The 24,912-nt window shown below is 42.1% G+C and overlaps 1 protein-coding gene across 1 annotated transcript in view; it reads right to left on the bottom strand.

Moving 5' to 3' along the window:
* The window catches only part of CREB3L1 (cAMP responsive element binding protein 3 like 1), a 119,089-nt gene that overhangs the window by 28,782 nt on the left and 65,395 nt on the right, over positions 1-24,912 (bottom strand). The window contains exons 3-6 of the mRNA XM_061610868.1: positions 10,856-11,016; positions 6,728-6,806; positions 3,079-3,236; positions 50-199 (exon numbers count right to left, since the gene is read on the bottom strand). Of these exons, the coding sequence (XP_061466852.1) occupies positions 50-199; positions 3,079-3,236; positions 6,728-6,806; positions 10,856-11,016 (548 nt within the window). The remainder of the gene's footprint in view (positions 1-49; positions 200-3,078; positions 3,237-6,727; positions 6,807-10,855; positions 11,017-24,912) is intronic.

Below are 24,912 nucleotides of genomic sequence, written 5' to 3'. Positions count from 1 at the left end.
ATCACACACACACAATCCTGATTTTCCCAAAATCAGTGGCATTACAGACCTTATTCTTGATCTTTCGTCTAACTCTTTTCAGTGCTTTCTCCTCTGCTTTGGTGAGAGGCAGCTTGGTTGGGATAGGATAGCCCTCAGCGATTAAGGTACGTTTCTCCTCCTCGGTTAGGAGCAGAGGTCCTGAGGTCCCTTGTAATTTCTGTAAGTGAAAAGGAGGAAGCAGCAACATTTTCAGAATTCATATCAACAATCCCGTTTCTGCTTCTCTTTGTCAAGATGCCCCCACCAAAGGATTTTATGGCATCCATGAGAACACGGAGAGGGCAGGGAGTGAGAAAATGGGAAAGAGGAAAGGAGTTCTTTGTGGTATACTCAGAGCCTTCACTTTGTATGGACTTATCTGCACATTCAAATGCAACTGTCTCCAAACCATTCTCTCTCCTCCCCCCCCCATCACTATTGTACTGCTTGGAATTCTGGAGTGCTGTACAGTATTGCTTTAGGCGGGGGGGGGGGAAGCAGTGCTCTTCATGTTCACAGTCCTGAGGGTCTAAGTACATGTTACATTAAATGTGTTGCTTGAAGCAATATCAGTAGGGTTGTTTTGTTTTTTAAAAATCCAATCAAGACCACAATGCATGAGGAGGGGAGGGGGTGGGAAATTGTAGTAAAAAAAAACCATTGGTGCCAGTGGGAGACTTTTTACTACTGCTATGTGCTGGGGGGAAGTCAGGATTAGGGGGGGAAGGAAAGGTTCAACCTCCTCTTCTCACTTGGTCCCAATCCAGATCAGGAGACTCTGCACTTGGTTTTAATTTTAAAAATAACTCTGACATCACTTCAAGGAATGCATTAAAAGCAGGGGTAGGGAACTTTTTTTAGTCCGGGGGCCCCAACCCATGGGCCAGCTTTGATGAGTGGGCAGGGCCACCTGCCTGTCAATCACATGACATCCCTTTGCTAGCATCCCTGCACTTTTCCTTTCCATTCCTGATGTCGGAGATGGAAAAAAGAAGTGCAGGGGGACTTTAAAGAGCAGCACTGGGAGGGAGAAGTGGTTTCCATTGAATGGAAACCGCTTCCCCCTCTTTGAGCAACAGAACTATTGGGAGCCCATTGTAAGCTCCCGATTGTTCCTTTGAAGCCCCGCCCTTACCCACCCCACCCCTGATGTCATGTGCAGGGCAGGTGGGTGTGGCTTCCCCCAAATGGCCTGGTAGTCCAAAGGGGAAGGCCTGGCAAGCCAAGTTTGATCTGTGGGCTGCAGGTTCCCCACCCGTTTTAAAGTAATGTGTAGTTAGGCCCTTAGCCACAGCTCCGAAAGGGAAGTGTGGCCTGGAGGAGGAGGAGGAAAAATGTGATTACTCATCTTTCACCAGACAGCAATTTAAAAATACAACGTTAAAATAAATTCAAAACAAAAGGATGAAGCACTTTTTTTTTTCTTGATCAGATCTTCAGCCATTTCATTTTGTCTGCTGAAGTTTCTGTCCACTTTTCATAGGCAAACACATGTTGTTTGCAGCAACTCAACTTTGGTGTAACAAAGGCGTGATCAAATAAATAAATATGGATAGGTCTGCCTTCTCTTAGAAACAAGTTCAGGTGGTGCATCAGCCTAGACTGAGCAACAGCACTCCTAGCCACAGCTGCTATCTTGCAACACAGATGCAAAGCCGGGTCCAGGACACTCCTAAACTGCAGTTCTGATTTTTAAAAATTTGTCCATAGTAGACGGAAACCCTACTGCAGGATCAGGAGCAATACTGACCAGCAGCACTTTCATCTTGTCTGAATTCAGCTTCAGTTTGTTGGTCCACATCCAGTCCATTACTGATCTACCAATCCAAAATCTCAACAGCCTCCCTGGACTGAGATGGAGACAGAGCTCAGTATTATCTGCATATTGATGGCATCAAACTCCATATCTCCATCTGACTAGAGAACTATGAGCTTTCAAGCAACAAAGCATGAAGAACTCAAAATGGTAACTTCTTTGTAAGTGGTTATGAATGATTTCAGCATCACAGGCTGGAGATGGATGAATCTGTCAATTTCAGTTTTTCTCAGTTTCTCATTTTGCCAATGTTCAGTTTGCCCCATTTCTACATTAGTTTGCTATTTTTTTAAGTCTGCACAAAACTCCATTCACATTTTGCCTAATATATGCATTCTTGCAAGCAATTGTTTCCTAATATAGTGAATGTTTATACATTATTTTCATTAATATAGACATTTGTGTGCACTTTCCCCTAATATACACATTTTAAAAAAAATAAAAAACACATTTTCACATGCATCTTTTAGTTGAAAAATTTTACCACAAAATTTGGAAAAATGTGAACTTTGAAGGGTAGCTGCATTTCAGATTGTGTATTGGTTCAGAAAGGGCAAATGAGGTAGGTCCATAGTGAAATGAAAACGGATATAATTACTCCCCTACCCTTATCCCAGTCTATTCTATTTATTTATCTTGCATTTAGCCAAAGGCCATTGCAAATACAACATACATCACAAATACAACAAATACCACAAAATGCGATAAAATAAAATAAAATCAGCCACCATAAGACCCATGCTGAGCCTGGTGAGTAGAAATAAAACATTTTAAAATTTCAGGGTTTCTGATTTTGAATATAAATCGTGCGTAACTTTTTAGCTGCCAAGACAAAGTTAGCTACGGCGATAGTCACGTGTTTAAAATTATCATTTAGGAGCTCTACTACTAGCTCCTTAGGGCATTTAACCAAAGGAGAATGGATGAATTGGGCCAAAAATTTCTGTCTCGGGTCGGCGTACAGTGGGCAATATAACAGGTAATGGATAATGTCCTCCACAATATTACACCCAAAAATACATTTCCGTTCCTTGATAGGGATTCCCTTATACCTCCCTTCCAGTCCTGATCTGTCACACATTGTTATGGCAAGATTGGGAACTCCAAATTGTGAGCCTTTGAAACACTTATCCTCTTTTTCACCTTATTCAGGGTTATAGCAAAGAGCCACCCTGAACCTCATGCTCCAAGCAAGGAGATGTCTTACTGTGCATGACAGTAACTCCCTTCTCCTTGCTTACATGTGGTGCTGTGAGGAGAGGAGAAGAAGAGATTGCCGTGGAAGAGCGAGCAGAAGGACGGACTGGGCTGGAGGGAGGGAGGGACCTTGGGCTCTGAGATCCGTCACTGTCACTGCCATGGCTGCTGGGAGGAGTAGGTGGCATCTGCATCAGGTCATCTAATGTGGGAGACACAAAGTGCAGGTTAACAAACAATAGCAGCATGCTGAGACCTAGATAGCAATGGAGAGAAGCTGTCTGATGAAAAAAGGGTGGGAACAAAAGAGTGTGCCCAGGTGAGAGCAAGGCGCACAACACAGTAATAAGGAGACAACATACATTAGGAGAAATCTCTGCAAAAGCTAGGAAAGGTTATATGAAGGCACCAGCACTAAAAGGTACTTGATCACAAGTTTCTAAATGAAGCAAGATTAAATTAAGCTGGGACCCTTCGTAAGCTCTGACAATGGCTGTGTATTAAGCCTCTTGAGATGGATTTTAGCTCAGTGGTGGAGCACATACTTTATTATCTCCTATGCAGAAAGTCCCAAGTGCAATTCCTGGCATCACTATTTAAAAGGATCTCCAGTATCAGGAAAGACCCCTGACAAGATACTGGAGAGCTGCTACCAGTCAAAGTAAACATAACTGGTCTGGATGGCTCAAGGCTCTGACTTAGCATTATGGAGTAGCCTTGGGATGACTCAGAATATTGAGTTTTGTTCACATCCAAGTCCCACATAGCAGACATATTTGGAATTGGGAAACAATTAATTAAGACATGCTAGCAGTAGCACAGGGTAGAGAGGCTGTTCCCTTTTGGCATAAAATGCAGCCTAGCTCACTTGCTTGCTTCCTCAGGAGCTAATCGTTCAGTGCACACCACTATACATGGGGCATATTGAGGACTGAATTGTGTGGCATGATCTGTCAGGGAGCTGGCAGACGAATATTTCTGTATCGGTGCAGAGGTTTGGACTTGCTTACATGTGGTACTGTGAGCTCTGTCATTCTCTGGATAGAAGCACACTTTGAACATCTTGAGACAACAGAAAGTCAATTTTTGGCCTTTGATTTAGGGTATAAGCTTGAGCCACTTGGACTGAGCGCCAAAGCTATTGAATACTTGATGCTCATTTGTTGTGACTGGCATTCGTTCATGCCATGGCATCAGTGATGCACACAGCAGTTTCCCAAATTAAATAAGATGAATATCTGAGTTCAAACTTGCAATGTAAAACTCATATAAGTGAAAACTAGCAAAGGAAAGGAGTGGAAGGGGTGGGAATCCTTCTTTGTTCTGGAATGTTTTGTCACATAGAGCATCCCTAACAGATGGCTTTCCAGCTTCTTAAGTGATTGGTTTCATTGCAGAACTTCTCCAATTTGTTGCTCTTAATATCCCTTGCCAGCCTCAGATGTTCAGGTTTCCTGATGCTGTCCCTACATGTCTGGGCTACTCGTTTGGGCTCATCTTTGGTGGCCTGTTCTTTCCATATCCTTTTTAAATTTTCAGCTCCACACTAAGCTTTTTGTGCAGCTGCATTGACTTTTTTAATATATATCTCCCATTGAAATAATTTCTGTTTCTGCCTTTAGCAACCCCTTCTTTGGGAACTCCCACCCATCCTGGACTCCTTTTCCCATTTGGTATATCTAGCCTTGGAATCCCACCTATTAAACATAGTTTTTGTTAAATCTAAGATACACAGTTGACCATGCTTACACTTTACACAAGATCATGAATTCCTTTGTTACACAGTCACTTTCCCCCAATTCTTTTTGAACAATTATATTCTTTAATTGCTTCATTCCAGTTATGAGAGTTGTCCCAACAGGTCTTTTTGAACATTCTCCCATCCCTTGTACCTTCTGCCAGAACCTGGATTTGTAAATTGCTGGTTCTCTAGTTTTCTGGTTTGCCGATGGAAGGTGGTGGGGTTGCTAATGTTTTGTGGGGATAAATAATGAGCTGAGCATTCAAAAGGGTCTAATATTTTGTGTGAAACATTGTTTGCTTGCTTGAATATGAGTGTCTAGTGCCTAGAGGGGATATTACATTTTACAGTAAATAAATACAGTAAATGTGCTCGTTTGTGCTAACAGACCCCTCTGTGGTGTGTTTGTGACTGCCAAGCTGCCTTCTTGATGTCATTACCCTTCTGGAAACAAATCTGAGATCCTTTACAGTGATACCAGCCATATAAAAACTGGCACCATACACTAACATCCTTCTAATGATTTGCCACAAAATGTCTTACACAAAACAAACACCCTTAAAATGTCTGATTATAAGAAGAGCGCTGCTGGATCAAACCAAAGGCCCATCTAGTCTGGCATTCTATTTCTTAGAGTGTGCAACTATGGAAAGCTCACAAGCAGGACTAATATTCAGCGGCACGGTGCTTCTGATCCTGGAGACAGAATATAGAGCAGGGCTGGGGAGCCTGTGACCCTCCAGAAGTTGTTGGACTCCAACTTCCACTGACCCCAGCAAACAAAGGTGGTCAGGGATGATGGAAGTTGTAGTCCAACAATACCTGGAGGGCTACAGGTCCCCCATCTGCAGTATAGAATATAATCATCATGACTAGTAACTACTGATAGCCTTCATGAATTTGTCTAATCCTCTTCTAAAATCATCTAAGTTGATGGTCATCACCACATCTTCTGGTAGCAAATTGCATAACAACTATGTATGGAGTGTCGAAGTACTTTCTTTTGTCAGTCCTGCACCTCCCACCATTCAGCTTAATTGGATGGCCCCAGGTTCTGGTATTACGAAACAGGGAGAAAATATCCTCTCTACACTTTCAAATAAGGGTTGCTGGAATTAGGTACACTTTTACAGCCTTCATTGTGAACTGCCTTCCACCATGCCAACAGGCAAACACAGAGTCAAGAACAAGACATTATTAGTTTAGCTTGTTTTTTGGGGGGGGGAGGGGGAATACACTTTTTCTTGGTGGGCTTCTATTTGGCTGAGATCTACTCATCCCAGGAACCAACTTTTTAAGAAGGCTTGTTGACATTTAGGGTTGTACAACCAGCTGAAGGATTCCTCAAACTCCAGGCACTTTGGAGTTTGCATTTCATGGGTATACTGTTTAGTCAGTGCTATGAGTCTGGGAGAAAGACCACTAAGGGAGGTATAACATTGCTATCTGGAGAAAGTACACATGGACACAGGAATCATGAAAGCACTAAATATTACCCAGAGAATTCAAGTACTTCATTACTCAAAAAATAAAATAAGAGCAAGAATGCAAATAAGTCCTGAACAATTATTTGTTACATTCTCCTTAGGTTAATTTAAGGTTAACTTGCGCACCAGAGGTCCACACTGCTGCTTGATTTTGAAATTTGTATCTGGTGATGCAAACAAGTAAAATATAGGAATGTAAATGCTACCTATATTTGCTCTTGCTTGATCTACATTTAAACTTACTGCAACACAGGCAGATATTGCATAAAAGAAGATTGGACGTGAACCCCACACACCCACAGCTAGCATCACTCATTGTCATTTCTGTGTGCATATGTGAGGTATATGTAACAGCTTCGGGTGCTTGTGCTAATGAATTAGTGGAAGATCCTCTTTGCCACAGATAGTTATTTAATAGTAGAAGACTGGAGGGCCTATGAAAGCAAGTTGAGTCTATTTTCTTACCTGTTGGTACATTTAGAAACTGGTTCACCTCTCTGGGTTCAGCTTTGATTACAGGTTGGGGTGTCATTTCTATGGGAGCCTGTATAAAAGAATACAGATGTACAATAGTTGGATTTTTCAAAGGCCATGCAGTGCAGACTCACATCATTCACAAGGTGCAAAGCATTGGGCTGCAGGTTGTCACTGGATTCTTGTCATTTACCATGGCCTCTGGGACCCACTCCTTTGAATGTCTATTGTTCTGTTCCATTTGAAATGGTTTTACATATTTTATCATGGTGATAATTCTAGCTGCTTTTATAATTGTATATTTTGTTGTTGCAACCCACCCTGGGACCTTATGACGAAGAGCGGGTAAGAAATCTTATGAAGGAATCTATCTATCTATCTATCTATCTATCTATCTATCTATCTATCTATCTATCTATCTATCTATCTATCTATCTATCTATATCTATATCTATATCTATATCTATCTACCTATATATATGGGTTCATTCTGAGACGATATGGCTCTGCACAAGTGTAGCGTGATTTCTGACACCCTCCCAGGTGCCACTGAGGCCTACACTTCTTTTTCCTGTGATATAATTCTGTGCATTAGTAGACACAGATTGCAGCAGATTTACTTCTTTTCTTGCCAGTGTCAGGATAGACAGACAGAGGGAAGGAATTATCAGGCGCCAGGACTGGAATTATTAGGCACTGGGGCATTCACAGCAGGAACCCTGCACCTTCTGAGTCTCCAGTCAGAAGAGAGAATTGCAGGCAATTCAAGCTGGGATGCTAACACCACAGACTAGAATTCCCTGGAGAATCATGTGATTCTGAAGGGCTAATCCCATGCCACCGCCTGATATATACTCCCCAAATGTGCTGCATTCCCTGAGTCTGGGGAGCTCGTCACTGAAAAAAGCCATAAATGAAAAGGAAGATAGTCCACCTTGACTTTCCTATAGGTCAGGGGATCTCTCACTTGGTAGCAGATAGGTTGTAGGCCAGGGATGGGGAACCTGTGGCCCTCCAGATGTTGAACTACAAAACCCATCATTTCCATCCTAGCTGGTGCTGGGGGGGGGCACAGAATCCCCATCCCTGCTCTAGTATTTCTCTCAGGACTCCCAGACTGGCTCCTTGGTTGCCTGCTGCCTCCTTGGCTTTCGGTACTTACCACCTCTCCAGCTGTTAGGGTTTGCACTTTTTCAGCACTTGTACATTGTCCATGCAAAGCCTGTGTTCTTTAACACTGAGCTATGGACCCTCCCAGATGCATGCCAGGGTGCAGTAGCTGCAGGTCAGTTGATAGCTAACTTGCACTGCCCTGGAATCAGATTTGTAGTGAGTACCACATACCCTGTGATTGCAGCCATAATCCTTCTAGTTTTTACGATGATTATCTCCTACACTCCTGGTTCCACCTTTTTCTTACCAACTTGCATAGCAAAAAGTCTGTTGTTCAAATTATTATTATTATTATTATCTTTATTTATACCCCGCCATTTTTCCAAAACTGGAAGCAAAATCTCTAAAAACTGTTTGTCTCCAGGGAAGACACAATCCAAAACAAGAGTGTTTTCTGCTAAGGGAAAGTGCACATCATGCAGGTGTGCTACGTGTGTATGGCACAGATGGCATTTCCATAGTGGAGAGAATAATCTTTGCCACTCTCCTTTCCCGTCCCTAAAAAGATCCATTATATTTTTCCTCCAGGTTGAAAGGGGAAGCTTCTCTTTCATCTGTTGTAATTTGAGTTGGGACTATTTGCACACCCTTTGGAGACACACAATAGCCTCTGCTGTTAACTGGACCTTCTGCAGGACCATTCAACAGCTGCTTCTGATCAAATGAGATAAAGAGTTAATACGAACAGCACTTAGTTCCCAGCTGCATCTGTTGGATCCTCTCTTACTGGCCTCCCCTTTCCACCAAAGGCCAGAGATTTTTAAAAATTATTATGTTTTTACATTAAATCGATATATTTCACACTGCCTCATACTGGAAACACAGCTTGGGAAGGGAACTTGGTATGGCTGTCAAACACACACACACACACACACAGAGATCTGCGTTTGTGGACACAATGAGGTCAAGCTGTGTAAACAGAAAAGGACATTTGTGTACAGGTTTGTCTGGAGTAGCTGGCTTGTTGCATATACTTTCTCTTACTCACCATTAAGTGGAAGAAAGATAACCCATATTAGGTTTTACAACAGCTTGGGGGCTTTTTCACTTCATACTAGACAGGCAGAAGTTTGTGGGCCAGGGGTGGTGAATCCGCAGTTCTGTAGATGTTGTTGAACTACAGCTCTCATCATTTCTGACTATTGGCTATGCTAGCTGTGGCTGCAGAAAAGTTGGAGTCCAACAACATCTAGACAGCCACAGGTTCTTCATCCCTGTTGTAAGCAATGTGAAAAAACACACCTTAACATTGCCTCTGACCTTCCAAAGTCCACTGTTGGCACACAGAGAGAATTGTGGCCCAATAGGCTCTTTACAAGTCTGGGGTACTGTTCTGGATTGAATGGGCACAGTCCTCTTTAGATGGTGATATGTGCTACTGACTTATTTCAAAATGTGGTTATGCCAGTTCTGCACATTTGGGTGCCCTGTAACTCTCTATTGAGTAGGGTCTTGGAGTTGTACCCTCAAAGTCCTGCCTTGACAGCCCCACTGCCTGGCTAGACATGGCTAGAAGTATCCACACAATTCTAAAACACCTCTGAAAACATCCCAATAGCAGCACAACACTATTGAGGGGGGGAAGAGTAGCATCGAGGGCATTATATGAAGGGGTATATTTTCAATTAAACTCCAGTTCAGTGACATGTAAATAGGACACAATGCATTAGGTGATGGTTTTGAAAGCAGTTGGATGTAATGTAGTCTACAGCACACCCTTCTAAACTATGCTCCATATAAACTGGTGTACCTTAACACTCCATCGGATCAAATGCCTTCTGAATTAATCAGTGAATGAATGAATGAATGAATATAATAAACAACAATAATAAGGGGTTACATAAGAAAGCCAACCCAACATGCCAATACTGAGGCAAAACCTGGACAACTCCTTTAGAGTTGCTCTGGAATTATGCTTGAAGAAACACTTTTGAAATGTCTCTGCATTTTGAAGAAAGAAGGCAAGAAGAAATATGAGCTCAACAGAAAAGGAATTTTCCTCAAAGAGAATCACAAGTGAAGAATTAATATATGACACTCAGATTTTGTCTTATTTTGAAACTGAGCAAACTGATGTTTATTTTTATCTATTTATTTATTACTTACATTTATAAGCCAGGGACCAAGAACAGTGAACATATATAACAGAAACCATAGAACAATCTGAACATCACTAAAAGCACTTTAGATCAATAAAGCAATTTAAAACAGTTTAGCAGCAGCATCTAAAACGGCCAAATGCTTGTGTGAACAGATGTCTTAAGCTATCATCTGAATGTCATTAGTGAGGGGGACAGCTTTATATCCATAGGGAAGTTCCATAAATGGAGCTACCACAGAGAAGGTTCTATCCCGTGTCACCACATAGCAAGCCAAAGGGGCCACAAAACTGTTCTCTCCTGCAGATCACAGAGCCGAACCTGGCAGATTATATCAATTCCATTGTAGAATGAAACTTTAAGGGTCCCCATTAGACGTCATCTAGATGGCAGCCCCCTCCCCTACATGACAGATTTAAAAGTGCAGTGCTAAACTTAGAACAAAAGAGGGTAAATACCTTTAGGAAGGGCTACCAACTGGTGCAGGAATTTTCTCTACATTTCTTCTTTTAGACTGTATGTAACAACTTGTGTTGTGAATTAAGGTCCTCACTTTCATGCTGGTCATACTAATCTTGTGCCTACCTACCACTTGGACTAGCAGCAATAGGCAAGAGGATCTGCACTCTATCTGGAAACACATTGCCATCTGTTCCCTTTGTTCCATTAGTTACTTATTTGAAATCAGTCAAGACAAAAATAAGAAATAATGAACTACTGATTTTTTAACCTTTTCCACCACATAAGGTCCCTTTCATTTGGGACGATCCCTTCCAGGATCATAGACAGCACCGGGATTTGAAGTTTGGATGCTCTACCACAGACAATGTTGATGAAGTGAACTCACCTCTTCAGGGACTGGCAACCTTTGCAGTGGCTTCAGGTTCAACATGGGCACTACATTAACCGGCAGCTGGGTCTCAGGGAATTCGGGTGCCATGTTCTGCTCCTGTTTCACCAGGATGGAACATAGCTTGTGCTGGAGGGACCACATACCGTTTTCCAGTTCTGAGAAAAGAACCACATCAAAGTCAAGTTGTCTGAGTATTGTGTAATGTAAGCAATACAAGGTGTGTGGGCCTCCCCAATGCCTTCTAATACATAGGAAAAGCAGCAGTAGTGGGAATGTTTCTTTTATACCCAGTCAGCTCAGCAATAAACTCTACTGTTTCAGAAGGCAACAGATATTATGTTAAGCCAGGGCTGGAGAACCTAAGGCCTGTGAGACAAAGGCAGGCCTCTCCATCCAGCCAGTGGGACTCACCCCAAGCTGGCCCTGCTCTTCACCCTCCACCAGTGTTTTTGCTTAGCAGAAATGTGTCCTTGAGCTGTGCTAATGCCTCTTGATTGCCTGGATAGAGAATGGAAGAATGTGTGTGTAGAAACCTCTGACTTTTGCATGGCCAGAATGTAGCTGAATGTACAAATGTAAGGGCCAGATCCCTCGCTAAGCCCACTTTTTGCTTCTTGCCATGGGCTACACTGGCATGCCTACAAGGAAATGCGTCCCTCGGGCACGGAAAGGTTGCCCACCTAAGTATTAAATGTTGGAATATGTGGTTCAACTCCAACTTGTGGGTTGAGGCTGCATGGGGTTAAAAAGGGTAGCTAGAGAGGAGACCTTCTGATTGCTAGGCTAATACCTATCCTTTGATCTCCTGCTGTCTCTCCCTTCCTGCTAGACTGATATGCACAGGATGTTGACCACATCTCCTTCCTTCTTCTTCTTTCTCTTGAGAGGGAGAGCAGACATATTCTCTTTCTCTCTCCCTCTCCTCCAAGCATGAGGGCAAACACTAGGCTTAGTGTTTGCATCTCCAACTCAGCTAATTAGCTTGATGTAGAACTCTTTCCTATCAAGTATGTATTTGCAGAATAAAGTAGTTATTTCTTATTTTAAAGCTTGAAGTCTCTGTCTGACTAATTTGCAGGGAAGGTATAATCTTTAGCAAAGATTCAAACACATAAAGGCTCATTCAGTCTCTCCATTCCCAATTTCGCTACTCTGCAACATTAAACTCTAAAAGAGGCAGTATGGTTAGAGTGTCAGACTGGGATCTGGGAGGCCAGAGTTCAAATGCCCGCTCGGCCATTAAGTTCACTGAGCGACCTCAGGTCAGTCATTTTTCGCCTAAACTACCTCACAGAGTTGTTGTGAGGATAAAATTGGGAGGAGGAGAATCATGCTTGTATGCCACCTTGAGCTCCTTGGAGGAAAGGTGGGATATAAATGTAATAAATAAATGAACTGGATATCTTGCCGCTCATCTTAAGAACAGAGCTGCGACTGACATTTAGTTCCTCACGTTTGTTTATTTATTAAACTTATTAAAAATGAAACAAACAGATAAATAAATAAATAAATATTAGTTTGTTTGTTTGTTTATTAAATGTATACGCCACCCTTCTTCCCAATGTCTTGGAACTGGATGTGTCCCTTTCATGGGCAAAAGTGGGATTCCTGACATAATTTCTCCCCTCTAGATGTCTAAGGCAGCAAGCCAATAGTTTCAAAGGCAATGTCCTTGGTCATTTATAGTCCTTGTGCGAGATCCTGCTGAAAAATTGTATTTCTGTAATTTAAGACTAGGATTGCGAGGTCAGAAGCATCCCAAACCCTGAGATTTCAGGAGTGGCCCCTAATGATGTCTTAAGGGCGTGTCCTAATGATGTAATCGGGAGGCTCCTAGTGATGTCATGGGGTGGGCCCTGGTGATGTCATTAAGCATGATATATTGAGCATCAACTACAGTTGCTTGGAGCATACCACTCAACAAAAAATTTCTCTGATTGGAAATTAAGATAGAAATCTTAGCTAAATGAGGGTGTTTCCAGGTCCAGCTGACGGGATGAGATCATTTTCACTTGCTTAGAGAGCCTGGGTAAAGAACATTTAATCTAGCCTACTTGCTTCTGGCAATAAGGGTTTAAGTGCCCTCAGGCCAGGCTAGTCACCAGAAGGCCATTGTAGAAAGAAAGCCTAGTGTTGTGGAGAAGTTAGATGGGAGCACTTAGGAGAAAAGATGGATGCCCTGAAGGCTGCAATTCTAAACACAGGGACTACTAAGGGAGTAAGCCCCCTAGAACTCAACAGGACTTCTGAGTAGATATTGTTAGGATTGTGCTGTTGGTAAAGCTTGACTAGGGATCCTCTGCAAAGATATCCATATCAAAGCAGGATTGGCAACCCCCTGCCTGGAATACCCTGACAGCCTTTTAATATGGCTGCTCCAAACTTCTTTAGAAACTTGAGCCTTCACTGCAGAGAGAGGTTTGAGAAATGAGTAAGAGTTAAGAAGATTCTCTACTCTTTCCTGCCTACTCTGTGGGCTGCTAAAAACTCACTTTGACAGCCAACCCAATTCCAGTGAGTAATAATTGAAAAAGAGAAGACACACATGCTTTGGTCTACCTTCACAGGCAGTAGACTGGGAACAACAGCAATTGAAGCCACAATTCCCAGTATGTGAATTCTCTTTTATATTGGGCAAGAAATAAACCATCGTGCAAATAACAAGGTGCATCATCAGTGGGTTTAAGGGGGTTGAGCTGACCACATGGCACCTTTGTATGTTGTTGCTTCTGTGGATGTAAGGGAGTAAGGTCAGAGGTCAATGAAATGCAAATAGAAAAAGAAGAAAAGACAGTGATGATTTCCTAAATGCAATACTATACCAACCACAACAAGATTCCTAAGAGTAAGACAGAAAGCTCAGCATCCCACAACCAGTAAGTGTTCCAAACCAAAACTAAAAAAATCCTGGCAGCCAGTCAGCTAAGGTTACAGAAATCCCCATGCAGGACGACCTGACCCAGAGGATGCAGTTAGTGCAGAATGCTATGGCAAGATTGCTGACATGAGTGAGATCATATCAGCACATAATATCCCTGCTCTGAAATCTGGGTTGCCAATTTGCTACCAGGTCAAGTTCAAGGTATGTTTTCCATGTTATGGGTGCCACATAGTACTTGTTCTCTTCTTGTAAGAAATCAATCCTTTAGCATGGAGGTACCTATGCTTTGGAACTCCCTGCCTATTTACATTAGGCAGGCCCCTCATTGTACTCATTTTGGCATCTGCTAAAACATTTTTGTTTAGGCAAGTCTACCTAGGAACATAGAAGCTATTGTGTTTTTTATCTGTTTTTAACTCATTGTTGGATTTATTATTTTGAATGTTTTTAAATACCTGTTTTTAACTGTTTTTGCCAATACTTTTACTGCTTTATCTCCTTTGTTTATCTAAACCACTTTGAGGTTTTTTACGATAAAGCAGTATATAAGTGTTGTAAATAAAATAAAATAAAATAATAAAAGTTATTTAATAAATAAATAAATTTTGGAGTCACTGTGGCCCTTGGGTCTCTTTCCTCTTTTAAGCACAAAGGAATCTGCCGTATACCTACTCAGGCCATTTGGTACCATCTAGCTCAGTACTGATGACATGGACTAGCATTAGCTCTCTAGGATTCCAGGCAATAGTCTCTTCCAGAGATTGAATTTTGGACCTTTGCATGCAAAGCATGTGCTCTACCACTGAGCTACTGACCTGTTTTAAAAAGTATGTTTTCAAATTGTTCCTTTCAGTTCACTAATGAATGCACAGCATCAGGGCTGGCTCCAGGAATGACGGGGCCCTTGGGCAATGGTAAAAGACAGCAGATGGGTAGGTGGGGGGGGCGTAGGGGGCCATGGATCACAGAAAGGGAGCCGAGGGGCGGCTGAGGGGCCCCCTGTAGCTCCAGGGGCCGTCAGGCCAGTGGCCCACCTGGCCACCCTTTAGAACCGGCCCTGCACAGCATACTAGGGCAGATCCACACCATGTATTGAAAGCACATTCAACATACATTTGAAGCACATGAACCCCACCACAGAATAATGGAAACTGTAGTCTGTTAAATATGGTGGGAGCTATAACTTTGAGGGGGAAACTACACTTCCCAGGATTCTTTGGGGGAAGTCATCCACTTTAAATGAGAGTTGGACGTGCTTTAAATGTGTTATGTGGATCTGCATTACTTCATAAACTTTGCCTGTATATAAATCATTTTAATTAAATTTTAACATGGAAATAAGCCACAAAGTTTATTGGGTGAGCCCATCTCTCAGCTTAATCTGCCCCTCAGGGTGAAAACAACAGAGGGGGACCATGACCACCCCAAGGAAGAAGGGCACACTTAAAATTTAGAGGGAAAAATAGTAAATAATAATTTACAACCATAGTGTGAAATCAGATACATATCAAGACATAGTACAAATAAATATTTATATAAGCATGAATGTGAAAGAGGTTTATTATTTACACAACCTGTAAAGGTATTTATAGTGCAATCCTATGCATGCTTACTCAGAAGCAAGCCCCAATGTATTCAATGGGGCTTACTCAAACAAGAAAGCATCCACAGGACTGCAATTCAGTGATAAGGAACTTCACTCACCCAATCCAAAATTCAAAATCATGCCACTTTAAGCTGTTTTGCAACTGTGTTATACTTGTTTTGTGGTTATTGGAGTTTAAATGGCTTTAGTTCTTGCTGTGAGCTGCCTTGGTTTCCAACCCTACCTCACAGGGTTGTTGGAAGTATTCCATATACACACACACTGGAAAATACATACACCCCACATAATAGTTTATTGTCAAAACCAGTTGGCCATTGCAGAGCATTTATTTTTTTTAAAGTATTAGTTTCCTTCCAAATAAAAGCAGTGATACCTAAGTAAGCCCTGCCTAACTGCTTTAAAAAAAGGATTGGAGGGGGAGAGAAAGATTTACAACACAATCCTTTTCTATGTTCATTCAAAAGTCCCATTGATTTTCAGCACAATTCTAACTATGTCTACTTAAAAGTAAGTCCTACTGAATTCAATGGGGGTTAACTCTCAGGTATGTGGAATTAGCATTGCAGCTTTATTCCCAGAAAAGCTTCATATTGGGAAGGTTATGGATAAGACAAATTAACTGTCCTCTTCAATAGTCCAGTAAAATTTAAACTTGTTTGACGCCTTAATTAGAAAAGTATAACACTGCAGCATGTATACTTTTTAAAACTTCTGTTCAAAATTTATTTGAAAGATAAAATATATGCCATTTTTGCAAGTAATTAAAAAAAACCCTGCATGCACACTTTTATTATTAAAATTGTTTACTGTGTACGCCCACCAAGATCCTGCTGTGATCTTCTGTTGTAGGGCAATCCTATGCATGTTTACTCAGAAGCAAGTCCCGATCCTGTACAGAGAAAATACTCTTCATGCTGCTGAAAGCTATAAATTTACTGAATTCCTGGTATGAGACAAGCAGGAAAAGGAAAAGGTTCTCAGAACTTGAAAAGGAGTTTAGGTATTGCTAGAGGCCAACAAATCTTGTCAATCACAACCCTGATTTCACTTATTGGCTAAAAACCTGAAAGGGCAGGGATTATAGCAGCTGATGGTAACATAAGTTACAGCGGAGGGGCGGAGGATGTTTTGGTTTATATCTTTTGAACCAGACCACCTAGAAACTTAATTTTTTAAAAATGAAAGCTAAGAATCTGTAGATTAAGCGAAGTTCCCAGAGACCCGGAGAGGACCCCCCAAAACCAGTGTCTCTGGGCAAAAATTGGACACCTGGCAACCCTAGACACAGTTACTGTAATACACTCCATATGAGGCTTCCCTTATTTCTGGTCTGGAAGCTGCAACTAGTGCAGCCAGACTGCTTATAGGTGCAGATTACTGGCAACATGTTATCCCACTGCTAAAAAAGCTGCACTGGTCGCCAATTTGTTACCAGGCCAGGTTCAAGATTCAGTACTTGTGTTAATTCACAAACAACAAAGTACCTTAAGGACTGCCTGACTCCCTATGTTCCATCGCAATCACTGAGATCTTCTGACAGGACACTTTTAGTGGTTCCTCACGCCCCTGAGGTTTGGTTGGCCTCCACCAGGGACTGAGCCTTTAGTGTGGCAGGCCCTGCCCTATGGAACTCCCTACCAATTGAGGTTCAGCAGAAACCATCCCTTCTTTTTTTTAGGAGTCTCCTGAAAACTGAACTTTTCAAACAGGCCTTTTAATATGAATTTTCTTTTCAAACCAATACAGTATCTATCGATGCTTTTATTATTTTTAATTATGCTTTTATTGGTTTTTAATTTTATAATGTTTTTGTGTGTTGTAAGCCGCCTTGATGTACTTTTATGAACAGTGTGGCTGATAAATCCTTTAATTAATAAATAAAATTATTAAAGAATCCTGAACATTAAAGATGAACAGTGCAGTCCTAACCACCCCTGATGTTCATGGCTAGAGGGTGTTACAATAGGGTGTTGGTGTTTCTCTGCTGGCCTCTACTGGTGAAAAGATGCGGGTGGTGATGGTGGTGAAACATCACTGCACTGAAGGCCCCAGTTGCACATAGGCAGGTGGAAAATTACTGCCAATGGTTCTCTCCCCAGTGGTAGCAGGTGGAAAATCCTGAAAGAGGGCATTTCCATTGTATCCAAAGCTCTGTAGATTTCCTAAGGGGCCCCAGGGTGCCCTGAGCTGCATCAGCTTGGAGCTGGCCAAGCGAAAAAGTAGAAAAAAAGCCATCCTTTTCTGTCCTGGCCAGTGCCAGCCAGTAGAGCTTGGGATGTGGGTTCAATCTCCCACTCCACTCCTTCCCAACCCCATTTAGGATTGTTCCACAACACATTTATTGTGGATTAAGCCGCCACAAGGAGCCAATAAGCTCCTACTTAATAGATTATGGTCTTGTCTACGAAGTCTTATTCCACAATAAACATGCTAGTCTTTAAGAGTCCACAGGTCTCTATGTTGTATTTGTTACAGCTAAATAAACAGGGCTACCCTTCTAAAGATGAAAGCCAGTGGGCCTAGTGGTTAAGGTGTTGGACTACGATCTGGGAGACCAGGGTTCAAATCCCACATAGCCATGAAGCTCACTGGGTGACCTTGGGCCAGTCACTGCCTCTCAGCCTCATGGAAACCCTATTCATAGGGTCGCCATAAGTCGGAATCGACTTGAAGGCAGTACATTTACATTTTTACCCTTGTAAAATTTGCAAAATTAATGTAGCTTCTTGTGCTGGCTACAGACTGGCCTCACCCCATCCTCAATTTGACACTACTACTGGAATACTTTATATTAGTGGAACCAGTGTTGATCCTCTTGTAAACACCATACCAGGCATTCTATTGTAGAGTCAGTTTCTAGCTAAACACAGAATACTAAATACATCAAGATCAGAATGTTTTTAAAAAGTGAATTCCTCTATTATTCTTTTCATTTTCATAAAAGTAGCTCAAAACAGGAGCTTTGAACATATATTTGACAATATAGTTCCTTCCTCTTGTTCCTTCCTTACCAACTGTTGTCTTCTTGACTTCCCAACAGCTGTTCTTGCTAGTGCAGGCAGATACCAGAGTCTACTACTAATTCCGGCAAAAGCAAACCACATGAAGATTACATACAAGCTGCATTAAAGCTTTTCAGTGCTAGGCACAAGAATGAAAATGGAAGGAAGGAGTGACTTAGGGGAAAACTGTTGGAATTGGCAAATGTTGCATGTTCCCTTTAAGGGATATTTGGGGAATATCCCATGTACCTGTTTTATCATGATGTAACTTCCTAATGGGTGGGGTTACTTACCTGACTTCCTCCTTCTTTGTCATGGGGGATTTTTGAATATTCTCCATTGCTGATCTTCCTACCTTTGAGAGACGCCGCATGGCATGATGCTCTCTGCTAAGAACATCAATACAAACACCAAGGTGGACTGAGACTTCTATATTTTCTTTCATCTAAGCTAGAGCCTATGTTTCTAACATGTGAAGAGGTCGTGAGTAAATGTTTTATCTTTTACCTAAGAAGGTTGTGTCTGTTGTTATTTATATAGAGAAAGGTGGGCCTGGTTTACATTCTCATTCTGCTGCTTGTATTTTTATATCTCTGCTAAGAAAAAGGACCAACCAAATTAGTTCCTATTTCTCTCTGGTATTTTTATAATACTGAACAAAAACTCCTTCGTGAGACCCGGAGAGCCGCTGCCAGTCAGAGTAGCCAATCCTGAGCTGGATGGGCCAATGATCTGCCTTGGTATAAGGCAGCTTCCTACGTTCTTCCTCCCAAAGGATGATCCCCTAAGGCTGCACATTGCACAAGGCGCTTCTCTGCTTCTTGTCCGCTGCATTCATTCATTCAGCAATAGCCTCAGCTGCACTAACTTCGGAAATAGGTGTGTTAGTAAAGTGACCATAATGGTTTCCTTCAGAAAGAAAAAGCAAATAAGAATGCTTCATCTCAGCAACTATAGCAACAACTCAAAACACATTCAGCAACATTTACTACTGAGGTAGTTCTCTAGTGGGAATGGAAGTGAAGCAAGGCACTAGCATTTTGTGTATGAAAATCCAAGAAGAATTAGCCACAGTCTAGGCTGGGTTACAAGTTGTCCCAAAATATGTTATTATACTGTAACTAAACAGTTGAAATGAACCTCACTAACATCAACTGCAATGTGTGTAATACAACTCCCATCAGCCCCAGCCAGCATGGCACTGGCTGGGGCTGATGGGAGTTGTAGTTCAAAAAAGTAACTTTTCCAAGCTCTGGTAATAGCAGGCTTAGCCTTAGAACTGGATAGTGTCTTACATACACACCCATGAGGTTCGGAGAGTTTGCATGTCCTAGAGCCAAGGGTAGAAGTGATTTAAAGCAGATAAGTGGCAGGCAAAGAAATGTTTTAAGTACCCTCACCTTCTCCACCACCTCTCTGTTCTAAATTCCTCTTCTAAAATGACTCTTAAACCAAACAACATCAGGGAATCAACTTATTTATTTAAAGAATGTTTATTCTTCATCTGAAAAGGCTCTTGGAGCATCTTACAGATTTTAATTTATTTTTAAAGGCTGTTCTTGTCCTCAGGCTTACAAGAACTAAAAGCCTTGTACTAAAAGCTCTGTAGTGTCTAAAAAGGCATGGCACAAAAGGAAAAAGGGATGGTGAAAGAGGAGGGAAAAAGCAGACTCGAGCACCAGTTCTTAAAGGTACTGAGTTTGTATATCAACAACCAGCTGGAATGGAAACAGTTTATGGAGAGGAGGTGCCAAAAGGAGAGTCTCTCAGGAGAGGCAATGGAGTGGGCAGACTCCCAGCTCTGTAACCTGATGTGTTTGTACGTAAAGAGATTCTAGAAGTTCAGTCAACTCCTTAACTTCTTACCAACCAGGCACTCTGGGGCTTGAACTAGGAGCCTTGCAAACTGACGCTTGGATTATCCTCTTGGACTATCTGGGGCTTCCATTGTACGCTTGTTGCTCAGAAGCCCTCTTGAGACATAGAAGGAAATAAAGTATACAAGCAAAATAAGTGGGCAGTATAATGTCCCTGGATTGGCCAGGCCTAGTATAAATGCCGCCTGTAACAGTGGGGCCAGCTGTATCTTGACCCTAGTGAACTGTAACATGCATGAAGATGAACACAAAATGCTACTGGACTGCTTCCCTTCCCTTCCCTTCTCACTTACTTATCCAGATAGTAAATGTTGTAAGTTGTGTTTGAGTTGCAGTTATTCTATAATAGGTACAGCCAGATCCATTCTGAAATTAAATGTTCTTGCATCTAGTTGTTGTTGTTTTTGGTTATGGTTAGTTTACAGAAAAAAAGAGAGACCTACTTCAGAAGGCAATACAGCAGGACAAGGCTATCATCCAAGAGTAAGTGAGCACAGTATATAGTAGAGAGAGGAGAAGCTTCAGCAGAGCTCAGACGGTGATTCTTGGTGTGAGAACAGAGGTTATTTATTTATTTATTTATTTATAGAATTTATTAGTCGCCCATCTGGCTGGCTGTCTTGCCACTCTGGGCGACGTACAACATAGGCATATAATACCTAGACACTGAAAATCTAAAAACAATGAAGATAAAATCTAGCCCACTCCAAAAGCCTGCCTGAAGCCAGGTCTTCAAGGCCCAGCGGAAACTCATCATAGAAGGGGCATGGCGGACATCATTTGGGAGGGAGTTCCACAGGGTGGGGGCCACAATTGAAAAAGGTTAAAGGGTTACATGATCAACCTGATTCTGAGAAGGCCCTTTCAACAGATGCACACTCGTTCCACAGACTTACCAGAGATTTCAGAGGAAGAAAGGCACTACAAACAGTGGAGAGGTGGCTGTAGAGATGGAGAAGAATTTTGTCTGGCCCACATTTTTAAGCAAACTGACCTAATTCACACCTCCCAGATTAATATACAGATCAGAACATAGTTGTCTTTCAGATTTCACCTTCTCCGAATTTCACAATATAGTCCTTGGCTCAAATATCATACCAACAATGTATAAAAATATACATACGCATTGAGAAATGCAAACATTAAGAAAAAATGTGTATCTAAATGTACCTTTTTGTACAGTTTTTTAAAAAAAGATTAATGCAGAAATGGGACAGATTTATGAATGTATACATGCAAAACTGAAATGGACCAGAAAGAGAGTGATCCATCCATCTCCAGATGGCTGCACCCTGCTGTGCTAGGGACGCCAAGAGAATTGGCTTAAGCAATCTCCCCTGGGCACTCTGTAGATAATCAGATACTTGGAATGTGTGTGTAGGAAACACTTGGAACTCATACTCTAAAGGTGTGAGAAACTAATTGATTCTCCAGAGCCACAAAATGGTACTGAAGAGAGATGAGTAGTCAGGGAAAGGTATTAAATGCACTGTCTCCCTTTCTCAGAGAGCCAGTGTGGTGTAGTGGTTAAGGTGTTGAACTACGACGTAGGAGACCAGGGTTCGAATCCATAAAGCTCCCTGGGTGACCCTGGGCCAGTCACTGCCTCTCAGCCTCAGAGGAAGGCAATGGTAAACCCCCTCTGAATGCTGCTTACCATGAAAACCCTATTTGTAAGGTCGCCATAAGTCGGAATCGACTTGAAGGCAGTCCATTTCTATTTCCTTTTCTCTCTTTCTCATTTTGCCTTGGGTGCTTCCCCTTCCTACCCCAGGCTGCAGCATGTGAAGGGACTTACACCACTCCATACTATGGAACCATTCACTCTCGCTCAGAGCCATTGTCTTCCACCTTGCTCTGAAGAAATGCACTCTGTAGCAGAACTGTAGCAGAACCCAGAAGCAGCTAGCTTATCTGGTGGCAATAGCCCTATCATTTGCAGAATGAGGCTGTGGCTTCAGGCAGCTGATTTTGGGTTTCATGAAAGGGCAGCCAGTTGTTAGTTATTTAACTGCATCTGTAGTCCCAGAGAGAGACACTTGTGGGGTTTTCTGTCTCAAGTGCCAAAGTAACTTAGGTGGTACACACCTTGACTTGGGAGTGGGGATACCATTTGCTGTTCCCTCTCAGGCAGTAAAATAAATTGGACCATCCTTAAGCACATGGCTTCCATTCAAACATGACATTATTACTTATCCAGTTTTACCGGGGGGCTCCACCTTGGGAGGAGAAGGATTCAGGGAGGTTTGTTCTGAGCAGAAGACCAGGGAGAAAGCAGATAAGCAAGATAGTTATACATTCAGTTGTAGAACTCTTCTGCCAGGCTCAATTTAATGCCCATCTGTACCTGAATACATGCCACATGATGCACGGTAAGATTGCAATCTCGCTAAAATATACATCTCGTGGACTGGGGAGGTGCTTGGAGAATATCTGTCCCAGCAGAGAGTACTTTGTCCTTCCACGCTTGATGGAAGGCAATCCCTCAGCAACAGTCTAAAGTGGTACAATCCAGGAACAGTTTTACCATGTGTCAAGCTCTTTCTCTAGATCAGACCCAATCATACAGTTAAAAAACAATGATCTACCAAAAAGGGGGGAAAGTGTGTGTGTGGGTAATTTTTCTGCTTCCTCTCTTCTTAATGTTTGGCATCACTCAGCATGGATAATCCCTGACCACAGCAGGGAAACCTGTTCCCTGCTTTTGGTGAAAAGGAGGCCTTTCTTCTCTTGTATATACTGAATCTGTGCCATTCTCTTTCCAGGCCAACTGTTGCCATTCAACTTCTGGGACACCCACATGGTCCCACAAATTACAGGATCCTCTGCTGGGGTTGCTCTAAAAATATCCTGACATCATGAATTATCCTAAAATGAATTGTTTTAAAAATAGGCTTTGAAATGACTGTTCCTCTCCGTCTCCTACTGAGAGATCCGCTGGTAAGAGAAAAAGCCACTTAGTCTTCCACATGTGCCAGTAAGCACTGGCTGCAGGCAGCAGCTTCTACTGTGTCTATTACCCCCTAGCCAAAGCTGCCAGGAAAGGCACTGACCTCTGGGCATCCACACCCAGCAACCCTCTTTCTACTGTTGCCAACAGCTTGCCAAAGGGGGGGGGGAGAGGGCAGGCTGACACCTTTTATTAGACCTCCTTCTTGGAATAGGAATGCATGAGTTTTACAGAACTTTTCCAGGCAGGTAGCAGAAAGTCAGGCCTTAGCAGAAGAAGAGCAGCTTTGCATAGGGGAAGAGCCATGGCTCAGTGGTAGAGCATCTGCTTTGCATGCAGAAGATCTCAAGTTCAATCCATGGGATCCTTCCATGGGATTCTTAGGTAGGACTGGGGAATATTCCTGCCCCAAACCCTGGAGAGATGCTGTCAGTTAGTGTCAACAATAATGAACTAGATGGACCAATAATATGGCTTGGTAGAAGGCATCTTCCTATATTCCTATGAGTAATGCCACCATACTCAGCAATCTGATGTCAGGGGCTGGTGAATACTGAGATACCCCACAAGTGAAGAATGGGATCTATAGTGGTTCCAGAATTCATCTTCCTAAGAATCTCAGTTTTCTTTCTTTCTTTCTTTCTTTCTTTCTTTCTTTCTTTCTTTCTTTCTTTCTTTCTTTCTTTCTTTCTTTCTTTCTTTCTTTCTTTCTTTCTTATTTAATTTGTATCCCGCACTTCCTCCCAGCAGGAGCCCAGGGCAGCAAAGAGCTAAAAACACTTTAAAACATCATAAGAACAGATCTTAAAATACATTAAAACAAAACAGTGTTAAAAATATTTTTAAAAACTTTAAAAAGGGTTAAAACATTATTAAAAACATATTAAGCAATTCCAACACAGACGCAGTCTGGGATAGGTCTCAACCTAAAAGGCTTGTTGAAAGAGGAAAGTCTTCAAAAGGCGCTGAAAAGATAGCAGAGATGGCACCTGCCTAATATTCAAATTTAATTAAAGGAAGTTTCCACCTCTTATAGTTGTGAAGATATTGTTGAGAGTGTGTGAGCAAGGCAGAGAAGGAATTATTCAAAGCAAGAGGAAATTATGCAAATGTGTTTTCTTTGCATCATACATGCAGATTTCAGAATCCCACTTTTCTCAGCAAAAAGTTGGAAGTGGGGGTCGTACAGAGCACACACAACCCTGCCTAGAGGCCGTTTGTTGGCTCAGAAATAAGCCAGGCTGTTTCCCGATAAGTCAGAAGTAGCTCCCCTTATTTCTTGAGGCAATCCAATTGCACCCACCTGCAGCGTCTCTCCAAAAAAACTAAGGGCCACCATGGCCTTTCCTCCTGAAATGCTAGCAGGGGTGCCAGAGAGGGAAGGGGGGGGAGAGATCCTATCTTCCTCTTTTCCTATCGCAGATAGAGACCTGCCAATGCTGTTGCTCCCACTCTGCTGCCCGGTAGATGTCATTTAAAACAATGAGAGAACTGAATTTGGAGGCTGGCAGGCAAATAAGTTGGCAATTCATCTCCAGCTTGCATTTTAATCATATACACAGGAAACTGCCTTATACCGAGTCAGATCATTGGTCAATCTACTTAGTATTGTGCCCACTGTCTGGCAGAGACTCTCTAAGTGATGGGTTTTTTTAATGATTTACTACATTAATAATAAATTTAGCAGCAAGCAAAGCATGTGCTCTCCCACGACCGATGGTCCTTTCCCATTGAA

Source organism: Rhineura floridana, chromosome 2 (genome assembly GCF_030035675.1).
Source record: "Rhineura floridana isolate rRhiFlo1 chromosome 2, rRhiFlo1.hap2, whole genome shotgun sequence".
NCBI lineage: Eukaryota > Metazoa > Chordata > Lepidosauria > Squamata > Rhineuridae > Rhineura > Rhineura floridana.
Note: the sequence above shows the minus strand (reverse complement) of the source record. Positions and strands in the feature narration are given on the sequence as shown.